At 36.3% G+C, this 17474-nt stretch overlaps 1 protein-coding gene across 1 annotated transcript; it reads left to right on the forward strand.

Annotated features, from left to right (window-relative positions):
• The first annotated feature begins 523 nt into the window (after positions 1-523).
• Positions 524-15795, forward strand: LOC129267349 (orexin receptor type 2-like). Its single transcript, XM_054905064.2, has 7 exons — positions 524-1110; positions 8026-8184; positions 9106-9183; positions 9794-9895; positions 10546-10820; positions 11624-11760; positions 12709-15795. The coding sequence occupies exons 1-7, from the start codon at positions 721-723 to the stop codon at positions 12915-12917; spliced, it is 1350 nt and encodes a 449-aa protein (XP_054761039.2). The 5' UTR covers positions 524-720; the 3' UTR covers positions 12918-15795.
• The last annotated feature ends 1679 nt before the right edge of the window (positions 15796-17474 follow it).

Here is a 17474-nt window from a genome sequence, read left to right on the forward strand (position 1 = left end):
CCTTACCCGCATCACGAACATAATTGGGAGTTTATTAATAAGCGCTCCAATCTGCGGCCCCGCTCTCTTCTGAAATGTCCTCATAACAGGTCATCAAACTATCCCTGTATATTTTTCACAAGAGGTCAGCCTGTATCGGAGGGGTTGGGAGTGACATAATAGGTCAATGCTAATCATGTTGTTTCAGTTGTGGTAGAATTGTTTTGAAAAAAAAAGTTTAACAGATAACAGTAGGGCATAGAAAATATAACATCGGGATTGATCTGAAAACGAAGTTGAATCTCGCATACTGTTCAAACATTGATACGTATATATATATGGGCTCATCGATTGGTTAATAATGATGTCATCACATTGATTGGTTAAAGGTGGTTAAATCATAGAGCTATTACTGTAATAGCTCTATGGTTAAATCGTCATGAAGTGCACACATGTATTGTGATACGGTCACAAATCATCATTATGATTTATAAAGATTTTTCGGGTTAGTAATCACCATTTACTCTCATTCATTGTTCTGTACAGGTGCGAAGACATATCTTGAAGAAGCTTTTGGATCAGAATGAAAATGCGTTGATGATGGTATTCTCGAGAATGTCACCCGTACCCTGAAGATCCCTCGACTCAAAGACATCAAGGGAAATAGAATTACAAATCATCGTAACACCGTTGCCAACTTCCATTGAAACGCATAGCCCGCCCTCTACGGCAACACATTGAATGTATGTCACCATGGAGCCTGTGAACCTCACCAGCAGCCACAACCCGTACGATGATTACTACGCGACATTCGGTAACTACTCATACTCATCCTCAACAGATTACTTCTACGACCTTATCCTTGAGATGGTCTATCCCAGAACGCACGAATGGGTCATTCTGGGGTTCTTCCTGCTCCTGCTCCTCTTGGCGCTTGGCGGAAATTTCTTGGTAGTTTATGCCGTACTGCGGAACGAGCACATGCGTTCGGTTACCAATTACTACATCATGAACCTGAGTGTTGCCGATATCCTGGTGTCTTTGATCTGTTTCGGACCGACTGCAGTTGGTGACGTTACGGAAACCTGGTGGCTTGGAGCTACAGCTTGCAAACTAATACCCTACTTTCAGGTAACTAATATCAGGTATTTAATAAAGCTGTAGGCCTACATAAGTTACGAGAGACTTTACGAACAACAAAGATGCTAATTCAACATGAATGAAAATTAAGTGATAACATATACCACAAAAAAGGATCCATAGTCGTTTGTAAGCCGTTCGTAACTTGCGATCAGCTTTATGAAACACCTTCCATCACAATCATATCATGTTAGCATGTTAACGATTTCGTCAGTATAAAGAAGTGTCGCATGCTGCCTGTCTGTCAGACAAGAAACATGAAGAAATTGGCATGTTGTTCCAAACACTTAAACCCACCATGGTGACAAGTTTGATTATTATCTTTCATGTGTGATATAGCCTTTTTAATATTGTACACAGTTTCAATGTCGTGGAATGTCTTATTTTCATAAATTGTACCTGATCGCATTTATTCATTGTTTTACATTGGGGATACATGACACTGGTTTATGCGCATTTTTTATTTTTGTATTTTCATTCATAAATTCAAACAATGGGTATTCAATATTCGATATTCCCTTTTACTGTCCAACAGAAAGAAATATAAGGCCATCCACTGAGGCACTTTAAGTTATGAACAAATTGTATACATCTCGAATAGGCTGTCACTTACCATGCTTATGCACCCTTATCTTGGTAAGGGACTTATGAATCAACATTTGTTGTGATGCCGAAGCACGCCGGGTCTGTGGTATGTTAAATTATGACGTGAACTAACGAAGCTACGTTAAAACAGTCATCCCATTCATCTTCTTCTCTGTGACGTTTTGCTCTACTCACGACATTCCGACAGATGAACAACACTGAAAGGCTTGGGGTGTTTCACACAGATGTTAAAGAGTGTGGCTTGGAGTAGCACTTATATTTCATTTGCGTGCGATATTAACACATCATTGCATTGGCCAGATCATACGCACGAGACGCGCACTTCCTGATTAGTATATCCTCACCGAAGCCTAACCCTAAACTAACAAATCTTATTGCAACACTAACCCTAACCCTACAACTTAGACGAAATAAAGTCCGGGGCAATTGTCGCCGGGGTTAATGTCGAGTTACCACATTTTAAGCTTTGTTAATAATTTCATTAGGGTTTTTTTTTTATTTTTTATTTTTTTTATTTCTATAACTTTCATCATAAATAAAGCTCAGCAACCGAAATGCAAGATATTCTAAATTATATCAGTGGGCAATATTGATGTACGTTTCTTCTATCGTAAATCAGCTATGAAATTACAGTGAGTCCATCTCATATCCTATCAGAAATATTTCCGAATGATATCAATCTAACGATCAGGACATATTTCTAATAAATCACAATTGAAAAACATGCACTGACATTCATCACGACTTCCCTACTCTTCGTTTTATGATCCCATTGGTTGCTTAACTATTGGACCAAGCGATAAATTTTGAACTTGACAGCTCCAAGTTGAGTTGACTCGGTCACAATATACGCACTTATATCAATTACCATTGGTTGATTAAGAAGAGGCCGTGCATGCATGTTTGCCGTGTAAATAAACAATAATAGCTGTGTGAATGTTACACAATGTTATGTGACTTTCACACCTTGTCGTGTGCGTTTTACACGATGATTTTTACACAGTTCTTTGTAAATTTGACACAATATGACGAAACCTGGCGCTAAACAGCTGAAGCATTTTTGGTCTTTTCCATTATTGTCCCCGATCTTCATCTTTCATTTTTTGGTCAATATTTGGTAAATTGCATTTTAACGATTGTCTTAACATGATCTAAAACATACCTGAGCTCTAAAAACACAAGAGTTTGACAAATCGGAAATGGAGTGTTTTCACTTTAAAAAAAAACCCACTGTACTTCATTGGACCCTTAAGAGGTGATCTAAATCGAATTACGAAAATAATCAAACTATATGGAGTTCGACAGTATGCGATGAAGACTGCATCGAGTACGGTAGTATATGGGGGCTTGCCTGTATCCTCTCTGCATAATTCTCATTTTGCACTCGGTGATGGAATATTTTTCATGACTTGGGAAGAGTCTATAAAGTGAAATTTATTGTTTCTGAGACATCTCCCCATTACCACACATAAATGGTTCACCCGTCTATACACATCTGTCTGAAGTTCATTATCTTGCATGGAAAACACACCGAATATAAGTATGAAAATTATATTAGGTCATTTGAAAATAAAACACATAGAGACTTTTTTAATAGATATAAGAAAGCCGTTGTTAAAAAAAATCAACTAAACTAAGTTTGATTCATGTGTTATTACATATTGAGTATGATATGGATAAAACAACACAAAGCGGAAGAAAACAAAATCTTGCAGAGACTTGTAATATATCTGTGACCAAAGAAATTATCATTTACTAAATCTCCTGGAGGTACTAATATAACATAGAATTAGTGTATGGATGAAATTGAAAAAAATTTCCGTTCACTTTATATTTCACTTTTTTGAAGCACTAAAAAAGATTTCCAGGCGCGATTTTCTTAGGTTTCATTTTAATGACATATCACAGGCATGGGTAACAAGTGGGACCTTGTAGCTCATATTTTTTTTCAAAGTCGAATCTGCTGTCTTTTTTGTGTTCCTTATGATGTTACGATACTGCAACAAATAATTAAACAAATGGTCAAAAGAATTTTAGTTATTAAAATATCTTCTTCTTTCCTATTTATTTACATGAAACAAATGACAAAATAAAAATAAATACTGGGCTATCTTACAAATCTTGAAGAATCAGGTCTGGCTAGTCCACAAATGTATATTCCAGTATTAAATCCAAATAATGTCCAGGTTGGCTGGCGAAGATTCATTAAATTAAAGTTCACAATGCTGGCGATGATGAGATTTATGTTAAAACACGATGGATGATTAGAGTCACTGTAGTGAGTTGAAATGTCTGTGAAGACAGGACGAAGTTGATGATGATAAACATTCGATTTCAGGAATCCATGGGTTGAAAAATGTCCTTTTGAACAGTTTGATGATCTTGATGAGAACTGATAATTCCTTTCTTAAAATAATTGAAAACAGTTATCGTGTGCAAACAATTCCAAAGAAGTTATTGCCCTGGCATTGAGACTGGCGAGAAACTCTGAGTTCTGATCTGATATGATGATGTCCTTGAAGAAACTGCCAGCTTATATATACAAATTTCTGAAATTTTCTAGTATTGTCTTTAAAAAGAACATTCTCCTTCTTTCTAGAGCAATCCTAATTCTAGAAGACTCTTGAATGACCTCAGTGAACTTAACAATGTAAAGAACATAGCTAATGCTATTGAACGTATCCCTGCTAGCAGTCTCTATTGTTTATTGTCCATTATAAATTTAAAAAATACCAGACATTGCAGTGCCTCATTTAATATGAGTGCCTAACAAAGCTTAACTAAGACATTCTGGAATATTCTTATTATACAATGAACTTCCTTAGAGAAAAAATAACTAAATGAATGAATATGCATGTAATTTCTTTGACTTACAATCCTTCTAATATATAACAATGATAAAATCACTTCAGTCATGTCAGTCATCTCAATAGGGACAGTTTTCAGGAAACAACTCTTCGTATTTAACTCATGTCCCAAATTTCATTCGTGTATTTCATATGATCTATTCTTGACCCAGTATAACTCCACTTCTAATTTGTATGAGATTTGTAATAATACAGGGCAAACTTTGTATGCAGGGGGGATACATGCCTGACAAATTTTACTTGTCTAGAGTTAACGAAGCCTTTAATTTGTAATGCATTATCTTACACAAGTACGATGATCATGAGAGTTATTTACTTCCAAAGCACTGGAGAAAAAACACTTGCATCACAGAAACATTTGCTCAACTTTACCGCCACTAATTCATGTTCAAAATAATACTGTTTTGTTTTCGTGGATGAATGCTTGTACTTTTTAACAGACCTCTGCCATGTCAGCTACGATGGGTGAAGGCCAACGCGGCTCTCGCCCTCGGGCAAGGCCCCGGGGTTTGGTGTTGGCCTTGGATTCGCCTAAATGAATTACAAGACTGGATACGCACGCAAAGACATGTGTGATGACATGGTTTTACAGAACGCAAGGCGCCATTTTTGGTCGTACTACCAGTTTGATAACATGTCTCTTCTTTCGGTCGCATTGGTCATGCTGGTACAATCAATGCAGTTTTACGTCCACATTATTTATTTTACGAGTTTTTAATGCTGTTAAGATAACATTTGTTTTACACAATTACATGTATATCCTTATTTTGGCATTCTTCACTTTTAGCGATTTTTTTTTTCATGGCTTTGATTCTACATTAAAACATAACACACAACAGAGTCTGGCAATGATTTTACAAGCAAATAGCTAAGGGTAGATTTTTGGGGGGGTTTTTTCATTCAAAGTCATTTACAACAAGCAAATCGAATCCAGCATTTTGGGAAATAATATTTCAAAAATATCTTTATTACATGCGTAGGTTACATTCCAAATTTGCCAGTCAAACACTCGATCTAGACTTCCAAATTACATGTGTGAAATAATCTTTTCTTTAAATCATTTACATTTCATTGCATTTACAAAAGAAATTACCATTCTTTCTATCATACCGAAAAAAATAGCTGAAAAATCTTGGAAAGAAAATAAACGAGTGCATGCTTAGCACTTATACATGGTTTGTGGTTGGCGTTTCGAGACCCCTATTTTTTCACCAAACCTTGTTCTCTTTAGTTATCTTCTATAATCATTTCACCATACATATCAACTTGGTCAACGGACCTAATCAACATAACAATTTTCAAGGGACAAGTGCATCAACATTTCTTACCAATCTTCACTTGAGAAAAATCCAATACAAGTCTTAATTTAGCACGTCTCATAAACGCTAAAAACAAAGTTCCAATTAATGACGTAGTTATTGAAGTTAAGACGGGACGTAGTATAATGTGTACGGGCCAAGGTCATGTGACCCGGTATCCTCATTACGTATCGCCATAAAGGATTCTATTTAGACCAAAGACAGACCTACATGCCATCTTCAATGTGCTAAATAAAGATTAGACATGCCAGTGACACCATCAATACGCACACTAACACATTGTAGGGCAATCAAAAACACGAGGAAACGTTCCATCCAATTTACCTGGGTAATCTCTCATGGATACATCGTTTAAATACATCTTGCAGAAAAGTGATGGTATAATAAAAGAGCGCAATCGAAAGGAAATCCTCGATAATTCTAAAGCAATCTCAGTGCTACAAAATGATACACAATCATTTACATGCTTTTTCATGTAAAAGTAAGGTCTTGGAATTGCCTCCCGATTTGTCGAAACAATTCGATGTCAATTCTCCCAAATGCACAGGTGAGGTGAGGCGTTCTTTAAGTCTTGTCATTTCTCATTTGACACAAAAATGCCTTCAGCATGTTCAATTCAAGAAATAGGTAAAATGTTCTTTTAAGTATTACCATTTCGCATTTGACGCAAATGACTTCAATTTCAAGACAGGTAACACCCACCTTCGAGTTGAAGACATTTGCAAAGAATGTTAGGTGACAGAACTCAAAAGGACGCCTTACCTTGTTATATTCAGACGAATATAACATTATGGATCATTTGTTTCAATTCCATGTTATCTCCTGCTGTGTTGTCACAATCGGAGACATATCATGCATATGACTTAGAATTGATAAGAAGTAAATGCATTTTATGTTTTTAAAATGTCATTATTCTCAGCAAACTTAAAATCAACTGTATTATCTAGAGATTATGAACATTCGCATGATCGCATCTTATGAAGGTACGATAAGACAGAGCCAGATACGACACCGAGGGCATTAAGGGAAGGGGGTTGGGGTTTTCTTTAAGCAATCAGATAACAGGCAAAGAATAGATAAGAAGAAAGAAAAGGGAAGAAAGAAAGGAGAGTAATGAAAAGATTGAAAAAGGAAAGAGAATATTGTCCGTAGTCTCATTTACGTTTTCTGTATTAAAAGTTAAATATATCATAATGATCAACACTGGGGCTAACATGTTCCAACTTTCTTTTAGCGGAAGCACTTTAAATCTGGACACAACATGGATCCTCAAAATAAAATCCTCACCATTTTCAAGGAGACACCCTTAGTCTTTTGTGAGAGAACATCGGGATAAGACGAATTTGTTGACACAAAGAAAACGCAATAGTCTCCCTTCGGACCAACCGGGAAAGGCTTTTGCATTCATCAAATTGTCACTTCCGTATTCTCAAACCACTTTTACCAAGAAATTCTCGCATTTGAATCTATTTCAGGGTATTTAAAATACAAGAAGAGGTGGGGTATTTTTGTATTCTAAATATGTACAATGTGGTGTTGTGTTATCTTTAGAAATTTGGTATTTAGTTCGCGAGAAATCACACAAAAACATTGCGACACTTAATGAACTATTTTGGATTACAGTAGAAAAAAAGTTTGATCAATTTTGCTAGATAACAACCGACTATCGTTAGGACTTGTGTTATTGGTGAGTATGTTTTGTGCGGTTTTAAAATAATAATAATAATAATAATAATAGATGCAATTTATAAGGCGCCAAATCCATTAAAAATATAATGCTCAAGGCGCACAATGATATTACTTTTCAGAGTGAGATTTGTACCTTCTTCTTCTGCTTCTTCATCGTCATCGTCATCTTCTCCATCCTCTTCATCTCCTCCTCTCCTCCTTCTTCGTCTTTTTCTTCTTCTTCTTTTTCTACTACTACTACTACTTGTTCTTCTTCTTCTATGTCTTCTTTCCTTCTTCTTCTTCTTCTTTTTCTTCTTCTTCTCCTTTTTCTTCTTCTTCTTCTTAATCGCATTTTTGTTCTTCTCATCCTTTGATTTAATTTACTTATTATAACGTATTTATTTCCTACGTTTCACTGCTGCTTTTTTCTTCTTTTTTTCCAGCACGTGACAGAATGTGTATCGATTTATACTTTGACTGCGATCGCTGCTGACCGGTACCTTGCCATCTGCCACCCGCTGAAATTTCGTATCCGGGCTTCACGAACGATTTTCATTATAATCGCCGTTTGGATTTGGTCTTTTGTTGCCGTTTTACCACAGGTGAGCTATTATTTCACCCCCCCCCCCCAACAAAAAAAGGAAAGAAAGAAAGAAAAATTTGATTTTAATAAAATAAGGTAAATAACACAAGGACATCACTGAAAGTATTATCGATGTAAACCAAGAAAATATTTGTTTTACAAGCGTATCTCGCCATAAGTTGTTGCCGTCAGGGAACTATGCCTTCTTCTGTTATCATATATGTATTTATATTTTGATTACAATTTTTTTTGTATAATTCATATTGTAAAATGATATTTATTGTGAAAATTGGAAAAAAATCAATGTTTATTTTAATTGAATTGAAGTAATGATTTTCTTTTAAAAACTTCGTTTAATTTCATAAAAGAGAATTCACATCCGGGTCCGTGTGCTAATGGAGGAACTAATGACGTCATCTTTTTGTTTTTGTTAATTGGAATGTGAAATAGCATTGATGCTTCCCTGAACATGTGGTTTTGTAATTCTATTGAAGAGCTGCCCTATTGACAAACCTAACAGAGTTCAAATAGCTACATAAGTTACATCACAAAATACCAAAAATACGGGTATATGACATCATCGTCTCTCTCATTTGCATACCACCCACGTTGGATATAAGACTCATTTTGTAAAAATAAACGATTTTCTAGCAGTCATACTTTTCCTTTTTTTAACCCATATTTATCAATTATCAGCTTATCGCTCGTTTCATTTTTATCTCTTCACAAATCGACTTTTTGTTGGGTTGAACTTGACGGGGAACTTGACCTTTCAGGGTACTCTTGCTTGCCCTTGTTTTTGTTTTCTTGTATGTTTATGTCAGATACTAGTAGTTTCCATTGTCAAATATAACTTATGAAGCACGTGTTAACAAGGAAAACACAACCATCCCAAACACATACTAGCCGTACTAGCCAATCTTGTTTTGTTTGACTGCAGGCAATTTTCTCAGAATTGGAGTATGACCGGCACACGCCCTCTATAAACAGGCCTGTCTGGTTGGCCAAGTGTTACGAGGTTAGTTAAAAGAAGTTGTAAAAAAATTTACTACTAGTCTACTTTGTTACTACTTCTGTACTTGTCTCTCTGAATCATAATGCAATTTTAGACTTATACGCCGATTTGTAATACTTGTATTCTAACTTTGTGTCATGTTTGTTTTGGGATATGGTAATACTGAGAGAATAAAACGATTTGAATTTGAACTTACAACAATAACAAGAATACCAATAAACACACACTACTACTACTACTACTAATACTACTACAACTATTTCTGCTGCTGCAAACTAGGAATATATCGTACTTTCGAGGGGCTTCCTTTCCTACCTGCACAGAGTTTCTTTGCAAACCACTCCGTTCTTCCTTTTTTCTTAAACTTAATTTGACAAAGTCAGCTATACCTAGCTTATAGACCATAATCATGATATTTATTCACTCTTCTATTATATTTAAGAATTACTGTGATGGAAAAGCTTTGTGATCATGGTGATATAACTGTGTAATGTTATATTACTTTGTTTTATGTGAATGCAAAGGCAGTAAATACATGCAAATACTAGAAAATAGTTAATTTTTAATTCAAGATACAATTCTTTAACTGCTTTAATACGTTTTTGATCCCCAGACTGGATGGCACAATTCGTTATGGCAAAAGGTATATTACGTAAGCATCGTTCTTCTAACCTACATCCTACCACTGTGTGTCATTGTAGTCACATACTCAATGGTGAGATCCTCAAATTTGTAATATCGAGTTAAATTATGAATATTGGTTTTAGGATAAAGTATGTGGTAAAAATGAATTTCATGAAATAAACTGTACCAAAGTAGCTGGAAAGTGTTAAAGAAAACGCAACTTAGATTTTGTTTCTGTAAGATCTTGCAATAACTCGAATGTTAATGAATGAAATTAAATCAATTTAGGGCTAGACTAGTTTTACAAAGAATTCCATATATTTCACTTCACATGTATATATTTTAGCAGATGATCTAATATGTTTACACTCTAAAGACTGAAATGTTTAATAAACAATTAAAAAGGTTGGAGGAATGACAACCTTTTCTAGATGTTACATTTACCACTTTATATGGTTCGACCCAACAATTGAATTGTTGGATTCAGCTTTATGCGAGATATGTACCATTTAGAGAAGTTTGTCACTCAACTAACCTTTCAATGATGATTTAACATTTCAGTTTTAGAGTGCAGGGCCAAGTTCAAATATCACGGCATCAGAGGGATATTTCTTTGAACATTTTATCACATGCGTCGATTTTTTTTTCTTTATGATTTACATATTATTTACTAATTTTCCTTCCTCTGGGGAATAGTCACCACGAAATCATCAGATTTGCCTTATTTGATTACACCTCCAGGTCTGTATTCGGCTATGGTCGGCCATCCCCACTGAAGAGACGAGCCGAAAGAAACCGACGGACTCGAACAACGAATCGCGCCATCAAAACAGCGGGAAATCCAACCACACCGGTAATGGTGCGATCCGAGGGGGCAGTCGCTCCCGGTCTGGACCGGTTAAAACCAGTACGGAGACACAGGTGGAGTCCAGACGGAAAGTAGCCCGGATGCTAATCATCGTAGCTTTCATATTTTTCATCTGTTATCTGCCAATCAACGTCTTAAATACTCTCAGGTACAGGAAAATTACGCTTTTGAAATTTTGAGCTAATTTAATTTGGGGAAAGAATATAATAATGAATGCAATCAATATCCCTTCAGACTCCATAGAAAAGATGACGCACCTGTTTCTATATATGTTAAAGGTTTTTCTGTGGTTGCTGTTATGTTTGCTTTGGTTTTACAATGTTTTTGAGGACCCCCCCCCCCCCCCCCCCACAAAAAAATAAAATAAAATAAAAAATAAATAAGGGCGGATCTATCTTTGTTTCAATAGTGGGGAGGGGGTTAGCTTGACCAGTTGTTTTAACCCAATCCCGATGAGCTGCGACAAAGTGAGTCCTAGCCCGCCCTCCCCCTCCATTTTTATACTTGTGCAACCTTCGTCAACAGGGAAGTGGTGTTGGTGTTTGTTCACCCCCCCCCCCCCCCCTTTTTTTTTTCTTTCTTTTCTTTGGGGATGTGATCGTTTGATTAAACCCCTACATCTACATGTGATCCACACTGAAACCATCACTGAATATTGCTTTTTCGAAGGGTCAAGTAATAAGTTACGTCTGTATTGCTCACATAACTCATGTGATGTAATGAGATAAATATGATGATGAAGATGACGATTAACTCTAAAAAATGATTGGTCAAAATTACCAATCCGTCGGTGAATATCGCGTCCGACCAATAAATACGGTCAAATTAATCAAACCATTGGTAAGAATTTATTTTTAGATTACCATATTCCACAATATATTAGTTACCGTGGGCAATCCTTTTGAAGGGTGAGTTAAGCTAATTTTTGTTCATCTTTATCTTCTCGATTAGATACATGCAAGTATTTTCTAAGAACCTCAAACCGAATCCCGGGGACCGAAGCAAGATCACCCTTCCTTTCACGGTCGCTCATTTTCTAGTGTATATCAACAGCACAATTAATCCAATCATCTATAACTTCTTAAGTGGTGAGTATGCCTATCAAGGCTTATCTCGAAGTGTTGGGTTGCGGTGCGTTCCTGTGCGGCGCACAAACGCAACCCTTTTTGCCCCCCCCCCCCCCCTTGTCCTACCTGCTTGTGTCGAAAGGATGCGTTTACCCGCCATTCCGTTCTCAACATACCTTTTCGAGACGAGCGTTGTGAAGGGGGATCCCGAAGTGTTGCGTGAGCGCACAGCAGCACAACGCTTCGAGATAAACCGCCTGTCAATAAGCCCAGTGCAATCTACACGATCCATTTCCGATCCGATTTAGAAATAAAAATATGATAGCATTTGAAATATAGATATACCAAATGACCAACGTTCCGAATAGTGGCTTTAGTACGAAATGGAATTGCTGTCTATTTCGAACTTCTATGTAGGTTGAAAGACGACTTTTGTTCCATATCGTAATTACGTCGTCATCGGCTACGATCTGAAGCCGATCTGATGTTAACTGGGACCACGAGGCTTGAAGTAAAATATAAGTTTTATTTTAGTATTTCGAGCATTAGTCCGATCGTAGAGTATCACAGATTTCGCTTATTGACGTTTGGTTTGTTTTCAAGCACACATATCACTTTTAACAGAGGATGCCTACTTTTAGGATATATGTATAAAAAAGAATAAACAAGCAAAACAAATCAAACAGAGCAGCAGTTCCGTCTTAGATATATTGCGAAAGACAATACATCGTCCGCTGTGGAATGATCACGTGACTGCCGTCTCGATTCATTGTTTTGTATCTTTGTATTAGGCACCCATTCCCTCTGACAACACATTAAATACTCTCTGTGCTAGAATCATTAGCACGAAAAGTCAAAATTTTCTCCCTTTTGGGGCTGATATTAATCAGTTTTCTCTTCTTATAAATCATGTAATTGTATTGATTCACGTTGCTGTAGTTATATGATTATCTTTTCCTTTCCCGCCAGCTAAATTCCGACGAGAATTTCGAACCGCCTTCGCAAACTGTCCATGCTGCCCTCAACGTCCAAATGACACAACTGCCATCACGAGTACGGCAAGTCGACGCACCCAACGGCCGAACCCAACGGGACGAACGAACAGCACCGAGTACATGCAAATGTCAAGGGTTAATACGAAAACAGATCCAAGTCAAGGTCTTCTGACCTCAGACTGACATTTATCTGTACGATGATGATGAATCTTTCACTAGATTTAAGGACATGTGTGCAAGTTGCGTCCCTTTTGTGATGTCACTCACTCGCGTCAATCCTGAGTCATTGGTTGATCAATGTGTATCCATCAACCCGCACAAATCACTGAGTTTATTTGTAGAAGAATTACAAATTTTATTTGAACATTGAAGTTTTTATCTTTTTGTTCTACTGATTAATCGTCCGTGATCATCTCAGCGTCAAGGATTCGTTGTTAAGTTTTCAATTTTTTTTAACTTTTATATTTTCACTCTCTTATTGCGTATCCTGTAAAAATAAAATTGCATTCTTAGAACTACCGATCAATGAGATAAACACGGTAAAGCATATACCTCTCATGAAAATGAACGTTTTTGGCGCATGTAATATAAAACTCACGACTTGCTCGACTCTCCCTTCATTTTACCACTGGAACTTAGACCATGGTCTAACTCTGTGCTAAAATTATAGAAAGCCAAAAATGTCAAAGTTTGTACACTTAATATGTTTCTTATGTTTTCCTAATTCTCGGATGGTAAAGACAGCTATTTTTGGACTCTTCCCAGACAGTTCAACATGCTTTGAGAGCCAATGAAACCCACACCTTAAACCTCTCCCGTGAGAGAGAACGGGTTTCAATTAAACTCTATCCAAACTTTGTGATTAAGCAATGGATATCCTATTAATCTACATCCGTGCATATTAATTTTACAAAATCTTTATTAAACGCGACCCCGCTTGTATAATCAAATGGCGTACGTGTAATTTTGTAGAGGAAGACGCACTGTATTTTTTGTTATTTTTTTTTTTTGTATGCAGAACCCGTTAGAAGTCGCTTTGTAAATGATAGTTTCTCCATTTCATCATTAATACCACTCACTTACCAATCTTTTTTACCATTGGTATGTTAGTCAATACCTGATAAATAAAATAGTTTTATGCGTATTGGAATGAAATAGTATAGTGGTTCTGAAATCTGACTCGGAAGCAGGTTACGTCGTGTGTCAATTTTCGTCCATAGTAATTATGTCAGTGCTATTAAATCGTTGATTTAGCAACCACAAAATAGCAAAATTGTAAAGATGGCTTAAAAATTTGTCAAATTAGCAGCAAATCCTTCAGATTAGAGGTCCGTAATAATATAAACGTTACATGGCATGTTAAGCGAACCAAGTGCAAGTTCTCAACAACAAGAGACGCTGCCTCAAGAGACGATTATCTTCTTTTTTTTTTTGCTTTTTTTTCAGTCGTATGAAATGTTAGTGTAAGTTAGCATTGATAGATAAAAGGGGACGTCAGTCTTTCCTTGACTTGCACATGCACACTGCCAAGCTCCGCCTATTATTTGTTACATCATCATTGACATTGCTCTGGCGCCTAGCTTTATCTCAAAATCTCATACGATTGATAAATATTTACTATGACCAAGGTCTGTCCGGAACTTTCATATTTACCTTAAAATTCGAGACAATGACCATCATTGCGCAATACAGGTCAATATCTTGAATTTTGAGGAAAAAAGCAAAATAATCGACCATCCAAGGACATGTTCAGCAGGCGTTTAGTGGCTATTTTTTTTCAGAGGCTGAACGATTGTATGTGGGCGTCTGCATTAAAACCACACCAGGTTCTCTCGTGGCAGTGAGTTGAAATCACTATAAATTACTATTGATTAATTTTCCATAATCAACATTGAGAATGATCTAGAGAATTTCTGTGTGTCTGTTAAGTGTCACGTAATATTATTGGAGAAATGGGTGTTTCGTGTTGCGCTAAAAATTATCATGTTGAAAACGTATATTTGGTTTTTACAGCCCTGATATTAAAATTGTCATTAAAAACAAACGGAAAATGTCTGTACTCAATAAGGAATCGTAGGTAAAATGTTTGTGTAGCGATAGATGCTTGCACATTCTCTATTTGGGGGGTTGGGGGCAATTTAGACCCCAAAATGCTCAAAAGGGCCCTAAAAACTAATTAAAAAACAGGAGCCCTGGAAATCCCCATTCATTGCAATGTTAAGCTTATCTGGGCTCCGTAACACAAATGTTTGCGATGAATAGCAAACATGACAAAACACTTCTGATTGGGTCCTAGTTAGTATTTTGCGCCAAATGCGTGTGTAACATTGATCTTGATTGGTCAGTTCATTCAGAGATTGATCACTAATCTTTGTGTAACAGATTTAGGCAGTTGGTGGCGAGAAGCAGCCCCCCCCCCCCGAAAATGAAAAAAAAATCCCAAGTCTCCAAAGAAACAACTGAGAAGAAACAAGAGAGTGTATTTACTACGTGAAAATTGTCGTAGAATTGTTGTATTCATTCAGCTTTTCAGTGATATTGATTAGTGTTACGAAAATTAGTGTGGCTAGAATGAGCCCCAGCTATCCATACTACACTTACTATTGTGGAATATCGATATTTAGTTACCTTTGGTGTAGATTAGCTCTATTTACCTTATCAGGATACTTCCAATCCAGAATTCCCTTCAATCAATATATTAACTTGTCAACACGATTAATGATATCGCAAACAAAATCACAACTTTTTAATAATTTTCTAGAATTTAAAAACGAAAAAAAAGATCTGTATAAAGGGATAGTGATAAGTTTGAATAAGAGTGATACTAACTGTATACAAATTTTCAGTGATTGCACAACAATGTATATTTCTATAAAATCATTCATTACTTGTTGTATATAACAATTCAGATACATGTACAAAATATATATTATATTTAAATTCATTACATGAAAATGATATTTGTATAAGGAAATTTGTACATTCAAATGTGGAATATATACGATCGTAAGTGTTTTTGTCAATATTTCTTCTGTAATAAACTTCATCATGTATCGCTATTAAGTGGAGTATGACTTCTCATTGTTTGTATCGTATGTTACAGCCATACCAACGAAACCAACTCCAGATCGATCAAAGTTGTTACATTATTTCTGTTCCGTTGGTGTAACCGTAGAATCAGTCACATTTTTCCTATACGGCGGTCGTACTGCGAGTCGAAAACAGCCGTTTTAACAATTGTTGTACCAAATTCATATAGGTTGTTTGAATAAAAACGAATAAAACCGCTGTTTTCGATCCGCCGTACTGCCGCCGTAGGGGAAATGTGATTTAGGTAAAAACAGCTCACTATTCGAAAGGTGCGTTATTCGGAATGGTAGAATACTCCGGAGGTTCTTTATGCCAACGATTTATAATCAAGGAATGATCAATGATAAGAATGACCGGAAATGTTTGTATTAATTCTTAACATTAAAATAAGGTTCCATATTCTAAACGTTCCTCGCCCATTATCTTGCCGTATAGTTTACAGCCCCCCCCCGAAATCCTTCTCCATGAAATATTAATCTTAATCTTTCGTTTTCTTTAGTAAAACATCGAAGTAAGCCTTGCTTTTCCGAAGGTTCGATTGTTACGAATATTTGTAGAGTTCATTATTTTAGTCCGTGTTTACGTGTGCATTTGTGGATTGATAAGAATATGTCTGCTCTTCATGAATTCCTATAAGAACAAGCGTTAGAATACCCCTCTTCAGGTCTAAATTTCAGAATTTTTCAGCTCGCGCTTCGCGCTCGTAATATTTGGTTAGTGAGATACATATCATGTTCATGATTCCAATGACTAAAAAAGTACTTCATGCGTTTAGGTGCGATTCTAGCAATATGAGCAATATGGTGGGATTATGAAATATGTACATTTAAAGTCTTCATGAATTCTTTTAAAATATCCCTGTTTGGGGTCAATAAATACAGAAATTTCAGATTGCGCTTCGCGCTCGTATTGTTTGTTTAGTGAGACATGTACGTATAATAATTACATAAAATTGCATATATCAACTTTTTAGGTCTGAATATCAAGAAGTTTCAGCTCGCGCTTCGCGCTCGCATTATTTGATAAATGAGATACTTATCCGTTTAATGGCACAATCTTTAAAATATCTCCATTAGATCAGCATACCTGGCAATTGAGCGTGTTTTGCGCGCCAACTAAGTGACTCAAAATTTGTGCTGGTGCCTCCCCCCCCCCCCCCCCCCCATGCCATGATCCACGGTAAGCCACTGCTGACGGACCTTAATTTTTTTTGTTCGATTGACTGAAGCTCCGAAATAATCGACTATATTTTAATGTCGCATTAACTAACTTTTGGCAAATTGCCACAAATTTTCGGATTTACACACTCCCCTCCCCCTTTTTCGTACTGAAACGTCTTTGTATATGAAATTGATTTTTATTTTTAGGAATAACTATCCTTTCCAGTAATGGACCTTATTTAGTTTTCGTATTCACCAACCTATATGGAATATCGAACCTTATTTCCATATTAGAAATGAAAATAAAGTCCTTCTGATCAACGAAATATAAGACTTAAAACCACTCAAAACACATTTACACACTTTCATAATTCAGCTGTGAAAAATCCCATCATTGTGCTGGTGCCAAGAAAATCAATGAATACATAACCATTTGCTGGAAAGAAAAGAAAACCCAGTTGTGTGTCTCAGCAGTCAGTAGTAGTAGAAA

This window comes from Lytechinus pictus, chromosome 8 (assembly GCF_037042905.1).
Source record: "Lytechinus pictus isolate F3 Inbred chromosome 8, Lp3.0, whole genome shotgun sequence".
In the NCBI taxonomy this organism is placed as follows: Eukaryota; Metazoa; Echinodermata; class Echinoidea; order Temnopleuroida; family Toxopneustidae; genus Lytechinus; species Lytechinus pictus.

Bases quoted from the DNA above. Each gene is read 5' to 3' on its own strand.
- LOC129267349 (XM_054905064.2), top strand. From the start codon at position 721: ATGTATGTCACCATGGAGCCTGTGAACCTCACCAGCAGCCACAACCCG. The intron at 1,111-8,025 runs GTAACTAATATC...CTTTTTTTCCAG, and splicing joins AACTAATACCCTACTTTCAG to CACGTGACAGAATGTGTATC. The intron at 11,761-12,708 runs GTGAGTATGCCT...CTTTCCCGCCAG, and splicing joins CATCTATAACTTCTTAAGTG to CTAAATTCCGACGAGAATTT.